General features: G+C 41.3%; 1 protein-coding gene across 1 annotated transcript in view; it reads left to right on the forward strand.

The window, feature by feature from the left end:
• Nucleotides 1–2,899: 2,899 nt before the first annotated feature.
• The window catches only part of CUNH6orf118 (chromosome unknown C6orf118 homolog), a 107,306-nt gene continuing 89,556 nt past the window's right edge, over nt 2,900–20,649 (forward strand). Inside the window, exons 1-2 of the mRNA XM_089668649.1 lie at nt 2,900–3,100; nt 17,388–18,126. Of these exons, the coding sequence (XP_089524775.1) occupies nt 17,416–18,126 (711 nt within the window). The 5' untranslated portion in view covers nt 2,900–3,100; nt 17,388–17,415. The remainder of the gene's footprint in view (nt 3,101–17,387; nt 18,127–20,649) is intronic.

The following is a 20,649-nucleotide window of genomic DNA, read 5'->3' on the forward strand; positions in this document are numbered from 1 at the left end:
TTGAGAGGTGGTAAGACTCTGTGGCTGAGCTGCATTTTTACCATCTCCCAGCTCTTCATCTTATAGCTGTGGAGGCAGTGGCCGGGGATTTACACATGCCACAGCTGCACTGCTTTGCTTTACAACCACCACAGGAATTATACCCCATGTCACCATGCTCATGGTTGGAGGGCTCAAATATGGGGTTCAAGGGGTTAAAACAGGCGGTGAGGAGGTGCTACAACACCTCCTCACTACCTGTCAAATGCTCTCTGAAAATCGATGCAATAATGGATCGCTCTTCTGAAACTAAGGCCTTGTTCACATCAGGTGTGGTGTGAAAGCGCATACTTTTGTACGTTGATATCTGCAAATGCATGCGGGTGCCATTCATTCAAATGGCACGACCACGCATCTGGCAAATGTGCATGCTTTTGCAGCCAACAAAACCAATGGTACTGTACGACTTAAAAAAATAAAAAAAAACACGCTTGCACTATTTTTGCACATTTTACACGCTGTGCGGGAAGAAGCGGGAAGAAGTGTATGCTCAGATGCACCTTATGGCATGAACAAGCAGGGTCAGTTCTTCTACTAGGCCAGTGGTGGGCAACCTTTTTTTTCAACTGAGCCAAATCTCGCCAAAACCACGATTGAAATTTATTTTGAGAGCCACATTTTTAAAACTGAAAATACATAGGATGGTACACTGTTTTTAGTTTCAATAAGTTTTTATAGTAATTCATCCCCCATAGTAATTCATCCCCCATATAGTAATTCATCCCCCATAGTAATTCCTCCCCCATATAGTAATTCATCCCCCATATAGTAATTCCTCCCCCATAGTAATTCCTCCCCCATATAGTAATTCATCCCCATATAGTAATTCATCCCCATATAGTAATTCATCCCCCCTATAGTAATTCATCCCCCCTATAGTATCTCATCCCCCATATAGTAATTCATCCCCCATATAGTAATTCATCCCCCATATAGTAATTCATCCCCCATAGTAATTAATCCCCCATAGTAATTCATCCCCCATATAGTAATTCATCCCCCATAGTAATTCATCCCCCATATAGTAATTCATCCCCCATAGTAATTCATCCCCCATATAGTAATTCATCCTCCATATAGTAATTCATCCTCCATATAGTAATTCATCCCCCATATTAATTCATCCCTCATATAGTATTTCATCCCCCATATAGTAATTCCTCCCCCATATAGTAATTCATCCCCATATAGTAATTCATCCCCCATATAGTAATTCCTCCCCCATAGTAATTCCTCCCCCATAGTAATTCCTCCCCCATATAGTAATTCATCCCCCCTATAGTAATTCATCCCCATATAGTAATTCATCCCCCAGAGTAATTCATCCCCATATAGTAATTCATCCCCCATAGTAATTCATCCCCCATAGTAATTCATCCCCCATAGTAATTCATCCCCCATATAGTAATTCATCCCCCATATAGTATAGTATTTCATCCCCCACAGTACTATTCCCCCCAAGTAGTAAGCCAAGTCCCCCCTGTGTCAATTCACTTACCTTTGCTCCGCGCGTTCCTCTCGCCGTGTTCCCCGCGCCGTTCCGGTCTTCAGGGCGGACTGTGAGAGGAGCCTAGCTCTCCTCACGTTCGTCACGCTGCCCCGCCTACACACATCCTGACAGCCAATCACTAGCTATCAGGATGTGAGTGACAGCGAGACTGGCCAATCATTGCTGGGCTAGCTACAGATTCCCTAGCCGCCCGAGAGGTGGGAGGGGAGCGGGCGCCCGGCACACAGAAGAGCCGCATTAAAATGTGTAAAGAGCCGCATGTGGCTCGTGAGCCTCGGCTTGCTGCCCACTGTACTAGGCAAACTAGGCATCTGCCTAGGGTGCAATGCCACCTAGGGGTGCCTGGGTGCAGCACAGGCTGGCACTCTCTGTGTGAGATGCCCCCACATCATAAATGATCCTTCAGCTTAAGGGAGGGGTGACAGAGGGGAGGAAGAAAGCTGGCTGGTGGCTGTTAATCACAGTGGAATTCCAGCCCTTCTCTTCCTATTCATCAGTGGAGGTGGATCTGTTCTTGCAGAGGAAAGTAATGTCTGACTCTGATGTCTCATGTCTGTGTGAGTGTGACCTGGCTGGACGTTCATCACATGTGCAATGGGCCTGCTGATCTGTGTCAGTGTTGGTTGTGGTATGTTGTGTCGGATCTGTCACTGTGTGGGATCGCTCAGTTCAGGTGTTCTCTGTGTGTGGGCTGGGTTGCCTGCTGTCACAGTGTTTTATCTCCCCCCATTGCCTGGGGAGTTCCAGCCTGGGATCTGTCAGAGTGTAGATCCATCATCATACTCCACTCACTGTATCTGTCACCTGCCACTGCCAGCCACAGATACATTCCATCTGTGACACTAATTTTTTCTTTAATATTGGTGCTGGTCAGGGGCAGACTGACAACTCATGGGGCCCCCGGGCAATTGGGGATCATGGGGCCCCTGTGTCTTTGCCCAAACTCAAAAAAGCCTATGAAAAAGGTACCAGGGGCATCTCATGGGGCCCCCTACTGACCCTGTTCCCTTGGGCAGTGTCTGAGTTTCCAAATGGTCAGTCCAGCCCTGGTGCTGGTGGCATCTCATGGCTCATATTTTTGGGAATAAAAGAAATTTACAACTTTCATGTTTTCTTTATGTAACATTTTATGTTTTTTTTTTGGAGGGGGCACACATAGCTGGTCTTACTTAAGGCACAAAATAGTCTAGCACCAACCCTGCAAACAAGCCCTAAAGAAAATGAGCTCCTAACTGTAGCTGCTGGTTTCTACTTTTTCAAACCTGGGTGAAGTTCCTCTTAATAACACGCAAAGCCAAAAGTATTTTTTTTTTCCTTTTGCAAAGGGAAAAGACGACACGTGCATGTCCCCCGTGATTGCTGCTCGAAGTCTGGAACGTTCAGGCCGGGACTCAGCAGCGTGCGTAGACAGGAGAAGAGCGCCACCTATCGATACCTATCGAGATGTGTTTGTTATATCTCCCTGACAACGACTGAGGAGACTGTAGTGCGGAGTCTGATTTCCTGGAGCAGCACTCATTTCACAGCACAGAAACGGCGACCGACGCCGGGGTCAGTTCAACCTCCTTTCATTATATTATAAAGTGTGTGTGATGTGGGGGAGGGGATAGCGCCGGGTCTAAGCCATCAATAGTCAGAAGTTTAAAGCAGAACCTCCTATACATATTGTATCCTCGCTGGACGATGCCAAGTATGCAGGCAGTGAAGGCAGGTCTGGATTATTTTATACCCGAACCCTTAGGTTCTGTCCACACCTTGGTGGTATCACGCAGCGTTTTCTGCCTCATAAGAATTACTGGGTCGCTATGTGAGGGGAACTCATCCAAAGGTGCCCACCCCATTTTACAGATTGTGCCTGGCTAGAACACAGGGACTGTGGCACACACATGCGTCAGTAAGAATGTATGGCGCTGTCATGCTCTGCAAAAGGGCAGAGTGTTTTGTGCATTGCCAATGGAAGAAATGGCGCACCAGCCTACTTCATTACCCGAGTATAAAACTTTAACCACTTGCCCTCCTGAGGATTTACCCCCCTTAATGACCAGGCCTCTTTTTGCTACTCGGAGCTGCACTAATTCAACTGATAATTGCGCGGTCATGCAATGCTGCACCCAAACAAAATTTACGTCCTTTTTTTCACACGTATAGAGCTTTCTTTCGGTGGTACTTGATCACCTGTGCACTTTTTATTTTTCACGCTATAAACAAAAAAAGGCCAAAAATTTTGAATAAAAACGATATTTTTTACTTTCAGCTATAAAAAATATATAGTAAACTCAAAGTTAGTTATAAATTTAGGGCGAACTGTATTCTGCTACATGTTTCTGGTAAAAAAAATCCCAATAAGTGTATATTGATTCTTTGTGTGGAAGTTATAGCGTCTACAAACTATGGTATAGATCAGGGGTGGGCAAACTTTTTGACTTGAGGGCCGGACCCAGAGTAGATGAATGATGTGTATGTGTCATCCATAGTAAGTATAGTAATATTCCCCCATAGTAAGCATAGTAATTAATCCCCGATATAGTAATTCATCCCCCATATAGTAATTCATCCCCCATATAGTAATTCATCCCCCATATAGTAATTCATCCCCCATATAGTAATTCATCCCCCATATAGTAATTCATCCCCCATAGTAATTCATCCCCCATATAGTAATTCATCCCCCATATAGTAATTCATCCCCCCTATAGTAATTCATTCCCCATAGTAATTCATCCCCCCTATAGTAATTCATTCCCCATAGTAATTCATCCCCCATATAGTAATTCATCCCCATATAGTAATTCATCCCCCCTATAGTAATTCATCCCCCATATAGTAATTCATCCCCCCTATAGTAATTCATCCCCCATATAGTAATTCATCCCCCATAGTAATTCATCCCCCATATAGTAATTCATCCCCCATATAGTAATTCATCCCCCATAGTAATTCATCCCCCCTATAGTAATTCATTTCTCATATTAATTCATCCCCCATATTAAGTCCCCAAGTCCCCCCTGTGTCAATTCACTTACCTTTGCTCCGCGCGTTCCTCTCGCCGTGTTCCCGCGCCGTTCCGGTGTAGCATGAAAATCTGTCTCCTATGAGGATCTGTCCCCCTCGACGTATCTGCGCATGTGCCAGTTTCAGGCATTAGCAGCCGATTGGCGATCTCCGGCACATGCGCAGATACGTCGAGGGGGACAGATCCTCATAGGAGACAGATTTTTATGCTACACCGGTCTTCAGGGCGGACTGTGAGAGGAGCCTAGCTCCGCGGGCCGGATTAAAAGGTCCGCCGGGCCGTAGTTTGCCCATTGCTGGTATAGATACTGCAATTTATGCAATTTTTTTGCTATACAGCGCTGCGCTAGTTTAACAGACAATTGTGTGGTCATGCAATACGGTACATAAATTAAATTTACATACTTTTTTTCCCCACAAATTGAGCTTTCTTTTGGTGGTATTTGATCGCCTGTGCGGTTTTTATTTTTTGCGCTATAAAACAAAAGGCTGACAATTTTGAGAAAAAAAACAATATTTTGGACTTTTTGCTATAAAACATGTCCAGTAAAAAAAATTTAAAAATCAAATTTAGTCATAAATTTCTGCCAAAATGCATTCTGCGACATGTCTTTGCTAAAAAAAAAAAAACCAATACGTGTAAATTAATTGGTTTACGTGAAAGTTATAGTGTTTACAAATGGCGGGAAAGATACTGGGATTTTTAGGTTTTTTTTTATACTAATGCGGCGATCAGCGACTTATGGCGGGACTGCGACGGACATTCTGACATTGGGGGGTACTGACTTGGGGTCACTGACATCCCCAGTGACACCAATACAGTGATCAGTGCAAAAAAACCCCACTGTACTAATGGCACTGGGCAGGAAGGGGTTAAGTTTATTATTCAGGGAAAGGGTTAACTGTGTGAGGGGAGTGTTTTACTAGGGGGCGGGGGTGTGTACTGCAGGGAACACCGCTGATCGGGAGAGAGAAACTCTTCTGTCCCGATCAGCGTGTCCTGGAGCTGTCAGGGAACTGACAGAAAGCACAGCTACTGCAGCTGTGCTCTCTGTCAGCGATTGCCGCCGATCGCTGGGACATAGCCGGTAACCACCGGCTGTGACCCGGCGACTGACATCCGCGGCTGTGATCGGCGGGATAGGTAGGGCGGCGGCGAGCCTCGCGTGCGCCCCCTGTTTACAAAACGCACGTTTTAAAATGTGCTTTTGCCCAGCTGTACCTCCCTGCCGCCATATTTCTACAGTGGCTTGGCGGCATGTGGTTAATAGAAACACCAAAATATACTCACAATTATGTATCAAAAGCATCATAATCTCAAAGTGACCAGGTCAACTTCAAAACCTCAAGAAGACCCTCAGATGGCTGACGCGTTTCGTAGGATAGTTCCTTCTTCCTCAGAGCCAAGGCAAGAGGGAACTATCTCTTGAAACGTGCCAGCCTGGTTGCTTTGAGATTATGATGCTTTTGATACATAATTGTGAGTATATTTTGGTGTTTCTATTAAAGTTTTACACTCAAGTAATGCACTAGGCTGGTGCGCGTTCTTAAACTGTTTTTGCAGTTTACATTTGAGAGAGCAGCAAGGCCTGTGTGGGAGATGGATGCCTATAGACCTGTACTGTTCACATCATCCCAGTGGTGTATTTAGGTTTTGTGCTGCCATAGGCAACACAAAAATTGTCTGCCCCCAAGGACACGAACCAACACCACCCCCTCCCGGGGAGAGAGCCTGTCATTGACCAACACCCCTGCCCCCCACCTAGGAGAGCCTTCCACTAACCCCCCTCCCCGCCAGTGATATAAAGACATTCGTCTTCACAGCTCTGGACATCCCCGGGAAAGTAAGTCAGGATCTACATACACCATCAAGTAGCCTGCAGCCTGTATCGGATCCCATCTGGTTCCCATGGTACGCGTGGGACTTCTTTCATCCCTTCTTCTGGGGGGAGGTGCTGCCCCCCTGAAAAATGCCGCCCTAGGCAAGTGCTTTGTTTGTCTTGTGGTAAATAAGCCCCTGCATCATCCCACAACTCTTGAATGCAGGGGACTTTCTGTTTTTTTCGTTTGTTTTTGTGCATTGCAAGGTAGTTTGCGATTTTGCATGGGTTCTCACAATGCTCTGGGTTTGAACAAAGCTTCAAAGTGCTATTAAAGTGGTAGTAAACTCCTTATGTATACTTTTACTTACAGATCAACTTATAATAAAGATTGCCTGTAGGTAAGATGAAAATCTCCTAAACATGCACCATTTAGGAGATATTTGCTCCTCTTGACAGCGGGTGCATATGCTCTGCAGGAACAGCATAGCTGTGCCATTCCTTCAGTGCTCTGGCCATGTCCTGGGACTCCCATGCGTGCAGGAGTGAGGTCATCGTGGCTCAGCCAATCAGACGGCCAGAGCCCGCGAACACGGCAGGAAGACTGGGTTAAAGATGGAAGCCCTCTCAGCAGTGACAGCGCGCTGCTGGAGGGCTTCGTCGTAAGGTAAGTCCTTCATAGTGTGCCAAATCTCAAAAAATCGCTGACAGGCAGGGTTTTTATAACATAAGAGACCCTTGTGGTCTCTTCTGTCACAGGCACCTCTTCCTTTATTGTCAGCTTTAATGTGACCTGAGCCACACAGGAGCAGCTGTGGTGGTGTGACTCCTGTACGTATGTACAGGAGTGACGTCATGGCGGTCCAGCCATTCAATTGGTCAAAGAGATGGAACCCAAAAGGAAGACCAGGCAAAGATGTCAGTGACAAGCAGTGGCAGTGCAGAGCTGGAGGGCTCTGTTTGACAGGTAAATCCACCCTAATGTGCTAGTATGTGCTATGGTGGTGGTGTGGTGTGCCTTGAAAACAGTATCGCTTGCAGTAGTTTTATTTTCAGAGCAGCCGGTTGTAGTGTGAGTCACTCCATTGCAATTTGGTTGCTGTGAATAGAAGTGTATTGAAAAAAAAAAGTCAGCATTGTGATGTTTTTAGGAGCAGAGCGTTGATGTGAATGAGCCCCAATACTGGCTGGATCACTGGGGTAATCAGAAAAAGGCTTAGGATAAGAAAACAAAAATCACTCACCAGTGCTGGTTCACCACTGATGGGAATTCTATGCAGATCAGATACGATTCAAAAATCATAGATTCGCATGTAATCTACAAATGCATTATTTCCAATGCAGGCTGTTCACAATGCTGTGAGAATTTGATCCAGTCCAAAAAAAAAGGTCCTGTGTGAGTTTAGTGTGGATGTGGTGCGCATTTCATCTCCTGCTATGCCCAGTCCCCTCAGAAATTGCATTCAATTCACACATTTCACAGCAGAAATCGCATTGTGATACCGCACTGTGAAACCGCATCAGCTTTGCACCGCATCAGTGTGAACAGGCACTTATGGGCAAGTAAGCTGCAATATTTACTTTTTGAAGATGTCTGGCAAAGTGCTCAAGTTTGAACACTGGAACCACTCCTTAACATCGTTAGTAAAGTATTATGTGTGGTTTCACGTGTTGTTTCCAATCACTGGAACTGTCATATTTATCAACATCAAACTCCTACAGCTACCAATCACTTGAGCAGAGCGTCTTTGATCATTTTTAAAAAGTTTTAGCATTTGTACAGGAATTTTGGAGCGTTTTTGCAGGAAATTAGCTTGAGCATGTTTTTTTTAATGTTGGGCGGCACAGTGGCTAAATGGTTAGCACTTCTGTCTGGCATGTCTAGGGTTTTTGGTTCAAATCCCAGCCATAGTACCACCTGCCTGGAGTTTGCATGTTCTCTGTGTGCCTGTGTGAGTTTCTTCCAGGTACCCCAGTTTCCCCACATTTCAAAGACATCCTGATAGGTTAATTGGCTCCTGTCTAAATTGGCCTTAGTATGAATGTAAGTTAGGGGCCTTAGATTGTGCGCTCCTTGAGGGTTAGGGACTGATGTCAATGTACAATATATATGTAAAGCAATGAGTAAATTGACGGCACTATATTAGTACCTGAAATAAATAAATGTAATTTTTAGCCAATGGGAAAGCATTCCCTTTTGAAGACCCTTTAGGCCCAAAGCACTTGAAACATGTAGCTCACAGAAAACTCATGTACTTTTTCAATCTAGAAGCTTAAAGGGACACTACTCTCAGGTGTGAGCAGGCACAATTGAAACCCATGGGATTTAGATGTTAAGTGTATTGGAGGCTCTAGTTACAGAATATTCAGGTGTGGATGGGGCCTAAATTCACTGCACACAGCAAATACATTGTTGCATAATGGAGCTATTCCCAGTTATGTTTTATAGTAGTGATCTTCAGCCAGTGGCTTTGGGGCCACATGTGCTTTGCAGTTGAAATGCTACCCCCTCAGGAGCCACGGGATATTGGGTCCCCCTTTGCATAGCCAGGCAACATGCATTTTCAGCAGGCACACGTATATAGGAAACCTTGGGCTTGTTTTTGTGTTTTATTGGGGGATTATAAACTTGGATGGATAGGGGATTATGGGATGCCCAAACTGAATTCAACAACTTTGAGGACAACTTCTGTATGTACAACTTGCAGAAAAAGGACTTGTCAGTCTTTAGTGGATCAGTAGTAAATAGTCCATCTGCTTTTAGGAACTCAATGTCCCATTAATAGAAAAAGCAAAGTCCAGACTGTATGCAGGAGCTCTATGTCCCTTAGTAGAAAATGCCAGTGCACCTGGCTTCAACTGAGAATTCCCTGAGCAAGAATAATAGTATGCTATCCCTCTGAGAGCTAGCTGAATATTGCACTCAGCCACAATATCCCTTGTAGGCTTTGAAGGGTGAAAAGTGTAGAACTTTGAGGACCACTGTGGCTACTCTGTTCCATAATTCCCTGAATTCCCTCAATTTGCAGGGATTTCCTCTCACTTCCTGTTTTGGCTTCAGGTCAGGAAGTGATGGTACATCTCCCCAATGGGACACAAGTGGCAAAAAAAAAAAAAATACTGACAGGGGTTATAACCTTCCCTTACTCTATCCAAAATGATAGAAAAAAGTTTTGCCCATAATTCTACTTTAAACACAGATCCTTTCTAATTCATCACTTTAAATTACATATACTTTGCAATTTATGAAAAGTAGAGTTATTCATAAAACATTTGTAAGAAATAATTATTTCATGTTATTTATCCATTTTCTATCTTTTTTTTGTAAGTATTAAAACACATCTTGTTAGCTACAATGTATCTACAATAAGCAGTGGTTACAAACGAAAGCACTAGGACTTAAAATGATGACATAGCTCCATCTAGTGGAAATTTACACAAACTACTTTTAAACTAGCTTCTGAAAAGGCCTTCATTTTTCCTTTTTTTCCCCCATGATATTACCAGTTATTACTAGTCCCTGATTTTAACCAAATTTTCCAGTAGTTTCTAATTATATATTTTAATGACTGGAGCATTTTTTTATGTTTAGAAAATGTTAATTCCTTTTTAGTTACACCCAAGTAAATATACTCATCATGTTTTCCACTCATAAATCATTTGTTTAACCATACCATATCTTTTAAGAAGAGAAAATAGACTGCCATAAGGTTGCTACTGCCCAACAGCAGTAACAAAAACAAACAAAAAATATATATATGGCTGTAGAGACCGTTGCTATGGGCAACAAATATGTAGGCATCAATATTTGAGGACAGCAGCAGGATGCATTTTCTAGGCGTTAATAAGATGAGTAACTGTATTTTATATGAAGAATAAGTTTTGCTAGCAAGCACTTTTGCCATGACAACAAAGTGGGTTGCAGGCAGAGTATGAATAGATTAAGAATGGGTTGCTTTTTGAACTTGATATGATGGCTGTCCTGAATGCTGCTTAGATGAGGGGAAAAGGAAATTGTATACATTTGTAAACATCTAAACATGTTGATCAGTAACTGTGAAAACAAAGTTTCCCCCATCCCCTCTGTTCTGGACATGGAAAAACATGAACACTTACACGGTGGTGGCCAGCACTCACAGCTTGCAGGTTTGCAGGAAAAAAACTGATCTCCAAGAATGTAAACAATTATTGATTTTTGCACACCAGACTCTTTTTTTTTTTTTTTTAACCACTTGCCCTCCAGAGGATTTACCCCCCTTCCTGACCAGGCCATTTTTTGCGTTATGGCGCTGCATTACTTTAACTGACAATTGCGTGGTCATGCAACACTACACCCAAATGAAATTGATGTGCTCTTTTTCCCACAAATAGAGATTTCTTTCAGTGGTATTTGATCGCCTGTGCATTTTTTTTTTGCACTATAAACAAAAAAGACCGAAAATTCTGGAGAAAACCCCCAAAACTATATGTTTGACTTTTTGCTATAAAACATCCAGTAAAAAAAATAAAAAAAATTTAGTTTCTTCATAAATTTAGGGCAAAATGTATTCTGCTACATGTCTTTACTGAAAAAAAAATCCCAATACATGTAAATTAATTGGTTTACGTGAAAGTTATTGCATCTACAAATGGCGGTATATATACTGGAATTTTTATTTTCATTTTTTATACTAGTAATGGTGGCAATCAATGACTTATAACGCGACTGCGGCGGGCATTCTGACACAGGGTGGGAACTTCTAACTGCCACTGACATCCCTGGTGAAACTAATACAGTGATCAGTGCTAATAAAATGCACGGACACTACTAACGACACTGGGTAGGAAGGGGTTAACATATGGGGTGATCAAAAGGTTAACTGTGTGCTGTATTTTACTAGGGAAACATGCTGCTGTGTATTTCTCTGCTGTGCAGAGAAATACATAGCAGCATGTTCCTGCTGGCAGGAAAGAGTGCCGGGTGCTGGGTGGGGAATCTCTGGCTGGGACCCGGTGATTGACATCCATCGCCGCCAATGGTGGCGTGGGTAGGGCGGCATGCACCCCCCTAATCATGCTGAAATATGAAGTTCCTCTTCATGTTCAGCTTTCTAGCAGAAGCCTGAAGGTTTTGTGCCAATATTGACTGGTGTTTGGAACTGTTCATAATTCCCTCTACCTTGACTAAGGCCTCAGTTCCAGCTGAAGAAAAACAGCCCCAAAGCATGATGCTGCCACCACCATGCTTCACTGTGGGTATGGTGTTCTTTTGGCTATGTGTAGTGTTGTTTTTGCACCAAACATATCTTTTGGAATTATTGCCAAAAAGTTCAACCTTGGTTCCATCAGACCAGAACACTTTTTTCTCTCATGCTTTTGGGAGACATCAGATGTGTTTTTGCAAAATTTAGCCGGACTTGGATATTTTTCTTCGTAAGAAAAGGCTTCCATTTTGCTACTCTACCCTATAGCCCAGACATGAAGAATACGGGAGATTGGTGTCACATGACCAGCTTTCTTTCTGTCTCTTCATCAATAAAGGAGGGACGTCCAGTTCTTGGCAATGTCACTGTTGCACCATATTTGATGATGATTGTCCTCACTGTGTTCCATGGTATATATAATGCCTTGGAAATTCTTTTGTACCCTTCTCCTGACTGATACCTTTTAACATTGAGATCCCTCTGATGCTTTGGAAGCTCTCTGCGGACCATGGCTTTTGCTGTAGGATGTGACTAATAAAATGTCAGGAAAGACCTACTAGAAAAGCTGAACTTTATTTGGGGTTGATCAGAGGCACATTAAATGATGGCAGGTGTGTACTGACTTCTATTTAACATGATTTTGAATGTGATTGCTTAATTCTGAACATCTGAACACAACCACATCCCCAGTTATAAGAGGGTGTGCACACTTATGCAACCACATTATTTTAGTTTTTTATGTTTACTTCCCCCCCTAAAAGATTTCAGTTTGTTTTCAATTGACTTGTACAGTTTATAGGTCACATTGTAAGTGGAAAAAGTTCTGATATGATTTATCTTTGTCTCATTTTTTTACATTAAAGAAACCTGACATTTTAACAGGGGTGTGTAGACTTTATATATCCACTGTATATACGTGATTTTGCGCAGCCCTGCTGCCCTGTAGCAGTGCTTCCGCTATAGGGCGGTGGGGAAGCGGTTAAAGTAAGATTGCAATCCCTCTGCCTCTCTCCAATCAGATATAAGCATTCATTGTTGCCATCATTAATTCCATAAGCATGTCTAGATGTGAAAAAAAGCTTAACTCCCTTAAATGTGCAGAGTTATGTAACGCAAATAGAGACCCAAAATAATAAAAACTTTTGTTACTAATTAATTGGCTCTGTGTGGCCAATATCTTGCATTACTTATTATAACTGTCTACTGCACAGTATAGGAGCAACTACTTAATTTTTGAACTAGGTCTTGAATTGTGTTTTTGAATTGAATATAGAAACATAGAAAAGTGAGAACAAAAGCACAAGTGGTCCATTGAATCTGCCCTTTTTTCAGGGGGGTGGGGGTGTTATACATATTTTGTATTCTTTTTCCCTTAACTTTTTGTCTGAGTATATATCTATGTTTGTCCCAAGCATGTTTGAAACCACTTACTGTTGACTGACTGACTATCCCTGCTGGTAGTCTATTCCAAGCATCAAGTATCCTTTCAGTAAAATAATACTTTCTAAGATTTGTTTTGAACTTTCCTCCAGTTAGTTTGAGGTCATGTCCCTGTGGTATCTTGATCTTGGTTTCATATTGAAAATATGCCCTCCTGAACCTTACTCATTACCGATATGTATTTAAAGGTTTCAATCATGTCTCCCCTTTCCCTTCTTTCCCCCAGACTGTACATATTAAAGTGTTACTAAACTCAGTTCCCAGCATCCAATATATCTGGTCTCCCACTGTACACAGAACATGGAAGTGCAATTATTTTAGTAAATATAAACTGATAAATACCTTTTCTCATCAGCAGTTAGAGCAGTCTTGTGACTTCAGCATAGCACTGGTTAAAGATTGTAGGAGGAGTTTTCTTTCTTCTCTAGGAGGATGGAAATCCCCTGACCTCTGTCTGGACAGTGCTGATTGGCCCTGTGCTGATCACATGCACTCTCCCAAGAAAAAAAAAACCTCTCTAGGAATATACACCAAACTGAGCATGTGCATGCTACGGTTCAGTCTGGAGATAAGTGGTGGTTGCTTGAAAAAGGGGAGGAACAGAGAAGAGACTCAAACAGCCTTTTTACACAATGCAGAGGATTAACCCCTTAGGTTCCACAGTGAGTATAACAAGCATGATTTAATGCATCTACATACTGATTTTACTTTTCTGGGTTTAGTAACACTTTAAGTTCTTGAAGTCTCTGATGTCTTTTATCTCCCAGACCTTTGACCATTTTTGTTACCTGTCTCTGAACTCGTACTACCTTATTAATATCGTTTTGTATGTGAGGTCAGGGTGGATTTGATTTAAATCATGATTTAAGTCACTAGTGAAAAGGCTTGATTTAAATCATGTAATTTTTGAAGAGCAACTGTCATCTCTGTCCTGCAGTGGCTCCTCCTCTGACCCGCTGTTGATTCACTTGACAGTCCCAATCATTTTAATGGTGATGTGGCAGTGACACAACAAGGTGAGGGACATGGTGGCAGCAGGTGAGTGGATGCCCGCTAACAGGCGCTGCCCTGATGGACCTAAAATGACAGGTGCTCTTTAAATGTAAGGAATCTGACTCATTCTTGCTGGTAGTTAGAATCTTTAATATAATAAGCTGTCAGGTTAGTAAAACAGCGATATCATTACCAATTTTAGGTTAATCACATATAGCTGGAGAACTACGAAATTCTTTTATTTCATGTTTTTTCTCATGGTTACTGTGAACTTGTGTGAATGCATCAATGCAGTGCATGTTATCGCAGCTTGCAGAGCTTGGATTCATTGAATGAGTTTACCAAAAATTTAAACATTGCCAAATATACAGCCTCATGCTACATAACTAAGCTCCATTTCATGCTGAATAAACTAAATTATTAATTTATCTTAAACAGAAAACTATCTTTAGATAGATTTTTACTCCAAAAGCATAAATTTGATATAGATAAAAAAAATCTGATTTTTTTTTTTTTAAATTATCGATTTTTATCCACCCTGGTCCTAATCGCTCTCAACTAAAAAAAAAAAAGAAAAAAAAAAGTTCTGCCTTTAGTTATAGTTTAGATGGCAATACATATGTTAAATTGTGCCTAAATTTTCCATACTATGCTCACAATATTTGTCAGTGATGGTTAGTTTCTGAAAAATTTCTTCACCACTGGATTCATACTCCATCCCAGGAAGCTAGCACAAACACATTTGCCAAAGTGCTCTGTATATGGGGTGTCATAATGTATAACATTACTTGCAGATACTTTGATAAAATTTGCTAAAAACTTTGGTGCCCAAAATGTAAAAGCTTTTACAGGTCAACAGTTTAGTATTAACCATGAATTGTGGCCCCAGAAATATTGCTTTCTCGTTCATGGTGATACCTCATATGTGTGGCACAATTGACATTTACATGCACATGCTCACCCTACACTGTGCTTTTTATTTGGGGTGTGTGTGTGTGTGTGTGGGGGGGGGGGGTGATGGGGGCTTTAAAATGTTTTTTAATTGCTTTTAATTTATTTCATGGAATGATTTTTTCAATTTGTACTTTTTTAAATTTTATTTTATTGCTATGACAAGGAAGCTAGCAAGCTCCCTATTTCATAGCATGGGCAGGTGGTGGTATGTCCACTATATGGAGATTTTGGGGGTCTATTAAACCTCCAAAGTCTCTCCAATGTATCTATTCAAACTCAGATTGTGTTTAAATAGCTGCATCTTTGGTTACAGTAGTCGAGGAATGACAACCGTGACCCCAGAAATGACCGAACACAGAGGTGTTTTCAGAGCCATTAATCACAAGAGGAATGGGAATGGATGTGAAAGCTATTTTCTGTGGTCAAGGGCTTCCTGGTGGAAGAGGAGAGCCTGGGAACAACCGCGGGGCCATCTGATCACTTTTATCAGAAAGCCCTTTGCCAGCTCCTAATGCCAGTATCAAGCTAACAGCTACATAGCAGCTGTGATCTTGATTTTACAACTTGTCTACCATGCCTTCTGTAAATGTGATGTAGCACCCTCCTAGTGGATGCTAGGTAGATTTTGTTTTTGGATGCTTCTGTAATCAAGGGAGTAGTGATCATTTAAAGCTGCTCAGGGTTTCACAGGCTGGAAGTTTAAACACTTGACCTCCAGAAGGTTTTCCCCCCTTCATTACCAGGACATGTTTTGCTTCTCAGCACTGCACTAATTTAACTGGCAATTGCTCGGTCATACAACACTGTACCCAAATGAAATGTATATAATTTTTTTTCACACAAATACAGCTTTTTTTGGTGGTATTTTATCACCACTGGGTTTTTTATTTTTTATTATATAAACAAAAAAAGACTGAAAATGAAAAAAAAAACACACTTTTTTTTAACTTTCTGGTGGTACAGTTGGAGTAAATTTGTTAGTGACACTGAAGATTCTGTGGGTCTGTGGCAGTGAGAAAATTAAGGCTATTTAAGTTTTACTAAACCCAGGACCCAGCATTCACTATAGCTGCTCTCCCACTATACACAGAACATGGAAATGCAATTATTTTAGTAAATATAAACTGCTAAATACCTTTTCTCCTCACCAGTTAGAGCAGTCTTGTGACTTCTATCAGTGTCCAGCAGAGCACTGGTTACAGCTTGTAGGAAGAGTTTTCATTTTCCTGTACGAGGATGCAGGACCTGCAGAGTGCAGATTGGCCCTGTGCTGATCACATGCACTCTCCCAAGAAAAAAAAAAAACTTTCTAGCAGTAACCAAACTAAGCATGTGCAGCTTGCCCCCCGAGCCTCTGTTCTATCAGGAGATATTTGGGAGACACTGGAAGAAGGGGCAGATCAGAGAAGACCGGGTCAAACATCCTTTTTTCACAATGTGGTGGATTAACCCCTTAGATTCCACAGTGAGTATAACAAGCATGCTTTACTGCATGTACATACTGATTTTACTATTGTGGGTTTAGTAACACTTTAAGGATTTAAAAAATACCCACCCCAACTGACCAATTGACAGTATATCAATAATGATGCATTGATTAATCTAAAAACCAAACTTTGAAACTTTTTTTTAACAGGATAATTATGAGAAAAGCATTTTCTCACAATTATGTGACGTTCTCCCACTCTAGCTGCGTATGCGCACTCCACGGTGATCAGTGGTGCGCTGTGGCCCTGGGACACAGTGGATCACTGATCGCAGTAAAGAGCCGATGACGTAGGCTCTATCATGTGATCAGCTGTGTCCAATCACAGCTGATTGCATGTGAACAGGAAATGCCTCTTATCGGCAGTCCTCTCTTCACATTGACAGTGTGTGATCAGAGTATGTGTATACTGATCATCAGTGCCCTAATTATCAGTGTAGCCCCATCAGTGCCACCTGTAAGTGCCCATAATTGCCAACTATCAGTGCCCATCAATGCCACATACCAGTGCCCATCAAGGCCACATACCAGTGCCCATCAATGCCACATACCAGTGCACATCAATGCCACATATCTGGCAATATCTGCCCAATACTGCTTGCATAACAGAGTACCCCAGTTCTTTATGAATTGTACCTCTTCTGACTCCTTAACTTGTAAAAGACCTAAAATCCCATCTCCAAAGGCTTTAGAGGTAATATTTATTTGTAAGTGGTGCAAAAAGCAATCGTGAAACTCATAATAACAACCTTTTGACAGTAATATCTGTCTGGACATGGATATTGCACTTTAATCATTGCTCTTTGCCTTATTATTTGTAAGTCATGTACCAAACAGTAGACATCAGAGATAATGTCATTGAGATTGTAAATGCAATTATTACTTTGATATTTGTTTTTTTTTTTCATTCTGCAAATTGTCACATTTTTATTTCTTTGCTTTTTTCTTAGATGTGATGAGGCATATTTACCTGAATAGATGAAAATAAAAATATCTATGATGCTACGAGCAAACCAGCAAAGTAAAATGATGCCTCTTAACAAACTTTTGGATGAAATAGAATGGGCAAACAAAAAGGACTCCTGGAATTATACAGGTGGACATCTAAATCATAACCATCTTTTCAAGCCTCAAGTTCTAGAAGCAAAAACATTCTGGAGAGGTGGACAGAACCAGCAAAAGTTTCAGCATGGCAAACATAGATCTGATAAAGTATCAAGTAAAGTAGATGAGAATGGCAAAAAGATGAACGATTCTTTCACACACTTTACTGTTAAAACAAGTGTACTACCAGGCCCAAATACCAAATCAGCAAGTACATCTTCTCCAGTGATAAAACATTTTGGCCCTGCTACTCCCATAAATACTCCTTTTGCTAGTTCTCTTTTTGAAGCTCATTCATATGGGACTTGTATGGAAAATCTAGAACAAGTATATGATGAAGAATCATTGCAGGATGAAGAGTTTGAACTTCCTGATTTAAAGGTGCCAACTTTCAATTATGAACTATATAATACAAAAAAGGATTACAAAGACAAATTTATTCCCACATTTTGTTCTGGTATTACTAAATCAGATCAGTTCAAAATATTTTTGCAGATTGATGAAGACTTTATCCAGAGACAATACTTGACAAATGATTTTTGTAATAGTTCAAGGGTTGAATACTGCAAGAAGAAGTTGGCAAAGGTACAGTAATTTTGAAATTATATCTGTGTTCAGTTTGAAGAGGTCTATCGTAATCACCAAAGGTTTTCAGGAAGCAAAAGTTTTGAAAAACATTGTCTACTGGAGTCAGAAAAAAAAATAGTAATGTATAACAAACAGATGTGAAAGCTTGCAATGCCAGACAGCCATGCATTCTAAATTGTCATTGTGTTTAAAATTTACCAGTATGTATGGAAAACCGAATTGTAAATAACTAGAATTTATGTGATAAACTCAGGACTGAAAACCATGCTTCAGTTTCACAGCATGGAACATATCACAATTAAATACAGATTACTGTATGTAGTTCAGGGGTGAAAATGACTAGGGCCCAATGAACCTTGGCCTCATGGGACTTGCAGTTCCATAGTTTGGAGACCCCTGCTCTAGGGTCTTCATGAATCCAGAATTCCATCACTTTGAGTGCACATTGTTGGGACTGAGAGGAGTGTGTCAGGGCCTGGACTTGAACCTGGGACCTCTTACATTGTCTGGCAGTAACTCTTCTCACTGAGCTATCTGGGATGCTGGACAACACTCTGCCTGATCTTTTGAACAATCCTGCTTTGTGCCTTGATTTCTGCTGAACCTTGAACTCCTTGCTCCTCTCATAAACTTCCTGATTTAAGCCAAGTCTCTGCACTTCCTGTTTGCCAGATTATTGTACCTTCTCCAGCCAGTATCTCACTCTTATCTCTCCTGCTGCCGTCCATACCTTTTCTACTGACCTTTGGCTTGTTCCTTGACTACGATTCTGCCTCATCCCAACCTGCTACCACTTGTTACCGACCCTTGGCTTGTTTACTGATTACGCTTCTGCTAGATCCCTACCTGCCATATCTGTTACTGGATACTGGCTTGTTCACTTCCTGGTGGGGTGATCCTGAGAACTGTGATCTGGTACTAACATGCAGCAAAACCCATCTCCACCATCAGGAGCTCTGGTGAAAGTGGTTAGTTGTTAGACTCCGCACTTCAGGTGAGCCTGCATCATCTGCCAGGGTGACCTGCTTGTTTACCTCTCCTGTTGGTTGGTGTGCTGCTTAAGCTACTGGTCTCTGAGACTGACCTCCTGACTGTGACAGATTGAGTAGGGATTGCTAATGAAAGTATTTCCGGAGAAAAATATTTAGGCTACAATTCACAATTTACATTTCACTATAACTGAACCTGTGTTCCCTTTAACTCCTGTAAATGCTTAAAGGCTTGCACAACAGGAGCCCTAATTCCCAATATTTTCTGACATCCTTTTTTCCAAATATTTTTTTACATCCTTTTTATGTGTCATTTAATATTTGCAAAAACTACAAACTCTTTCTATGCATTTTCTTTGAGCATCAGAATTACACCCAGTGAACACTTAGCATTAGTAAAGAACTGAGGTTGTAGGACTCTTGGGAGTCCTAAATTTTAGAGAATTCTAATATACAAGTAACTTTTTCTCCTGAAGTAGTGGTTCATCTAACTTCTCCCCATCTCCTGTAGCAATGGGTTAGTTTAAAAAAAATGCAAGCTACAGTTACACTTTAATATCTATTGTTGTGATGACGAGGTTTACTGACCAAGATTAAGGCTCTAGAGAGGGTAGGGCCCATCACCACTTCATCAAACCAAACATAAAATCACTTCAGAAAGAGCTAATATTTATCAATCCTGTGACGATCGCGACGTCAGACCCTAGCCCTTTTCACCAAACTCATGACCGAAGCACTAGCCAATCTAAAACCGTGATGTCATGTGCATAACAATGCCACGCCCAGCTGCACCCTGCACACAGATTTTCCAGCTAATGGACCACAACCTGTGTACTTGCAGCCTGAGCGCGATTGTTACTGGGTCAGGTTAATTACGCAGTTAACCCTTCACACTGCACCACCTCCTTTTTGTACAGAGAAAGAAGAAACTCGGCAATATCAGCAATAACACTATGATGGTTAGATAATCATCTGTATACCACTGTCACTGCAGACAGGTTATACAGAGGGTTAAACACACACAGTAGCGCTGTTTTGCGACAGAAATTTGTAATTTGCATTAAAGAGCTTTAGAAACAGTTCAACACTTTCAGAAAGTAAGATTTTATTTTATTTTATTACTAAAAGGTCAAAAGGGTGCGATAACAATATTTACAGAAAAAAGGATAAAACCAATATATATATATATAAATATACAGAGAACAATAGCACAGCAAAGAGATAACAGAAAGGAGTTTAAAGGGTTAAAGTACTTGCCAGTCAGCCTTGGTTTAAGCAGTTTCAAGTCTTATGAGCTCAAAAAGGATTTCTGGTCTCTCACTCAGTTTCGATGTAGACAGGTTATACACTCAGTTTCGATGCAGACAGGTTATACAGAGGGTTAAACACACACAGTAGCGCTGTTTTGCGACAGAAATTTGTAATTTGCATTAAAGAGCTTTAGAAACAGTTCAACACTTTCAGAAAGTAAGATTTTATTTTATTACTAAAAGGTCAAAAGGGTGCGATAACAATATTTACAGAAAAAAGG

This window comes from Staurois parvus, unplaced genomic scaffold (genome assembly GCF_062004578.1).
Source record: "Staurois parvus isolate SC_StPar_1 unplaced genomic scaffold, SC_StPar_1.0 ptg000059l, whole genome shotgun sequence".
In the NCBI taxonomy this organism is placed as follows: domain Eukaryota; kingdom Metazoa; phylum Chordata; class Amphibia; order Anura; family Ranidae; genus Staurois; species Staurois parvus.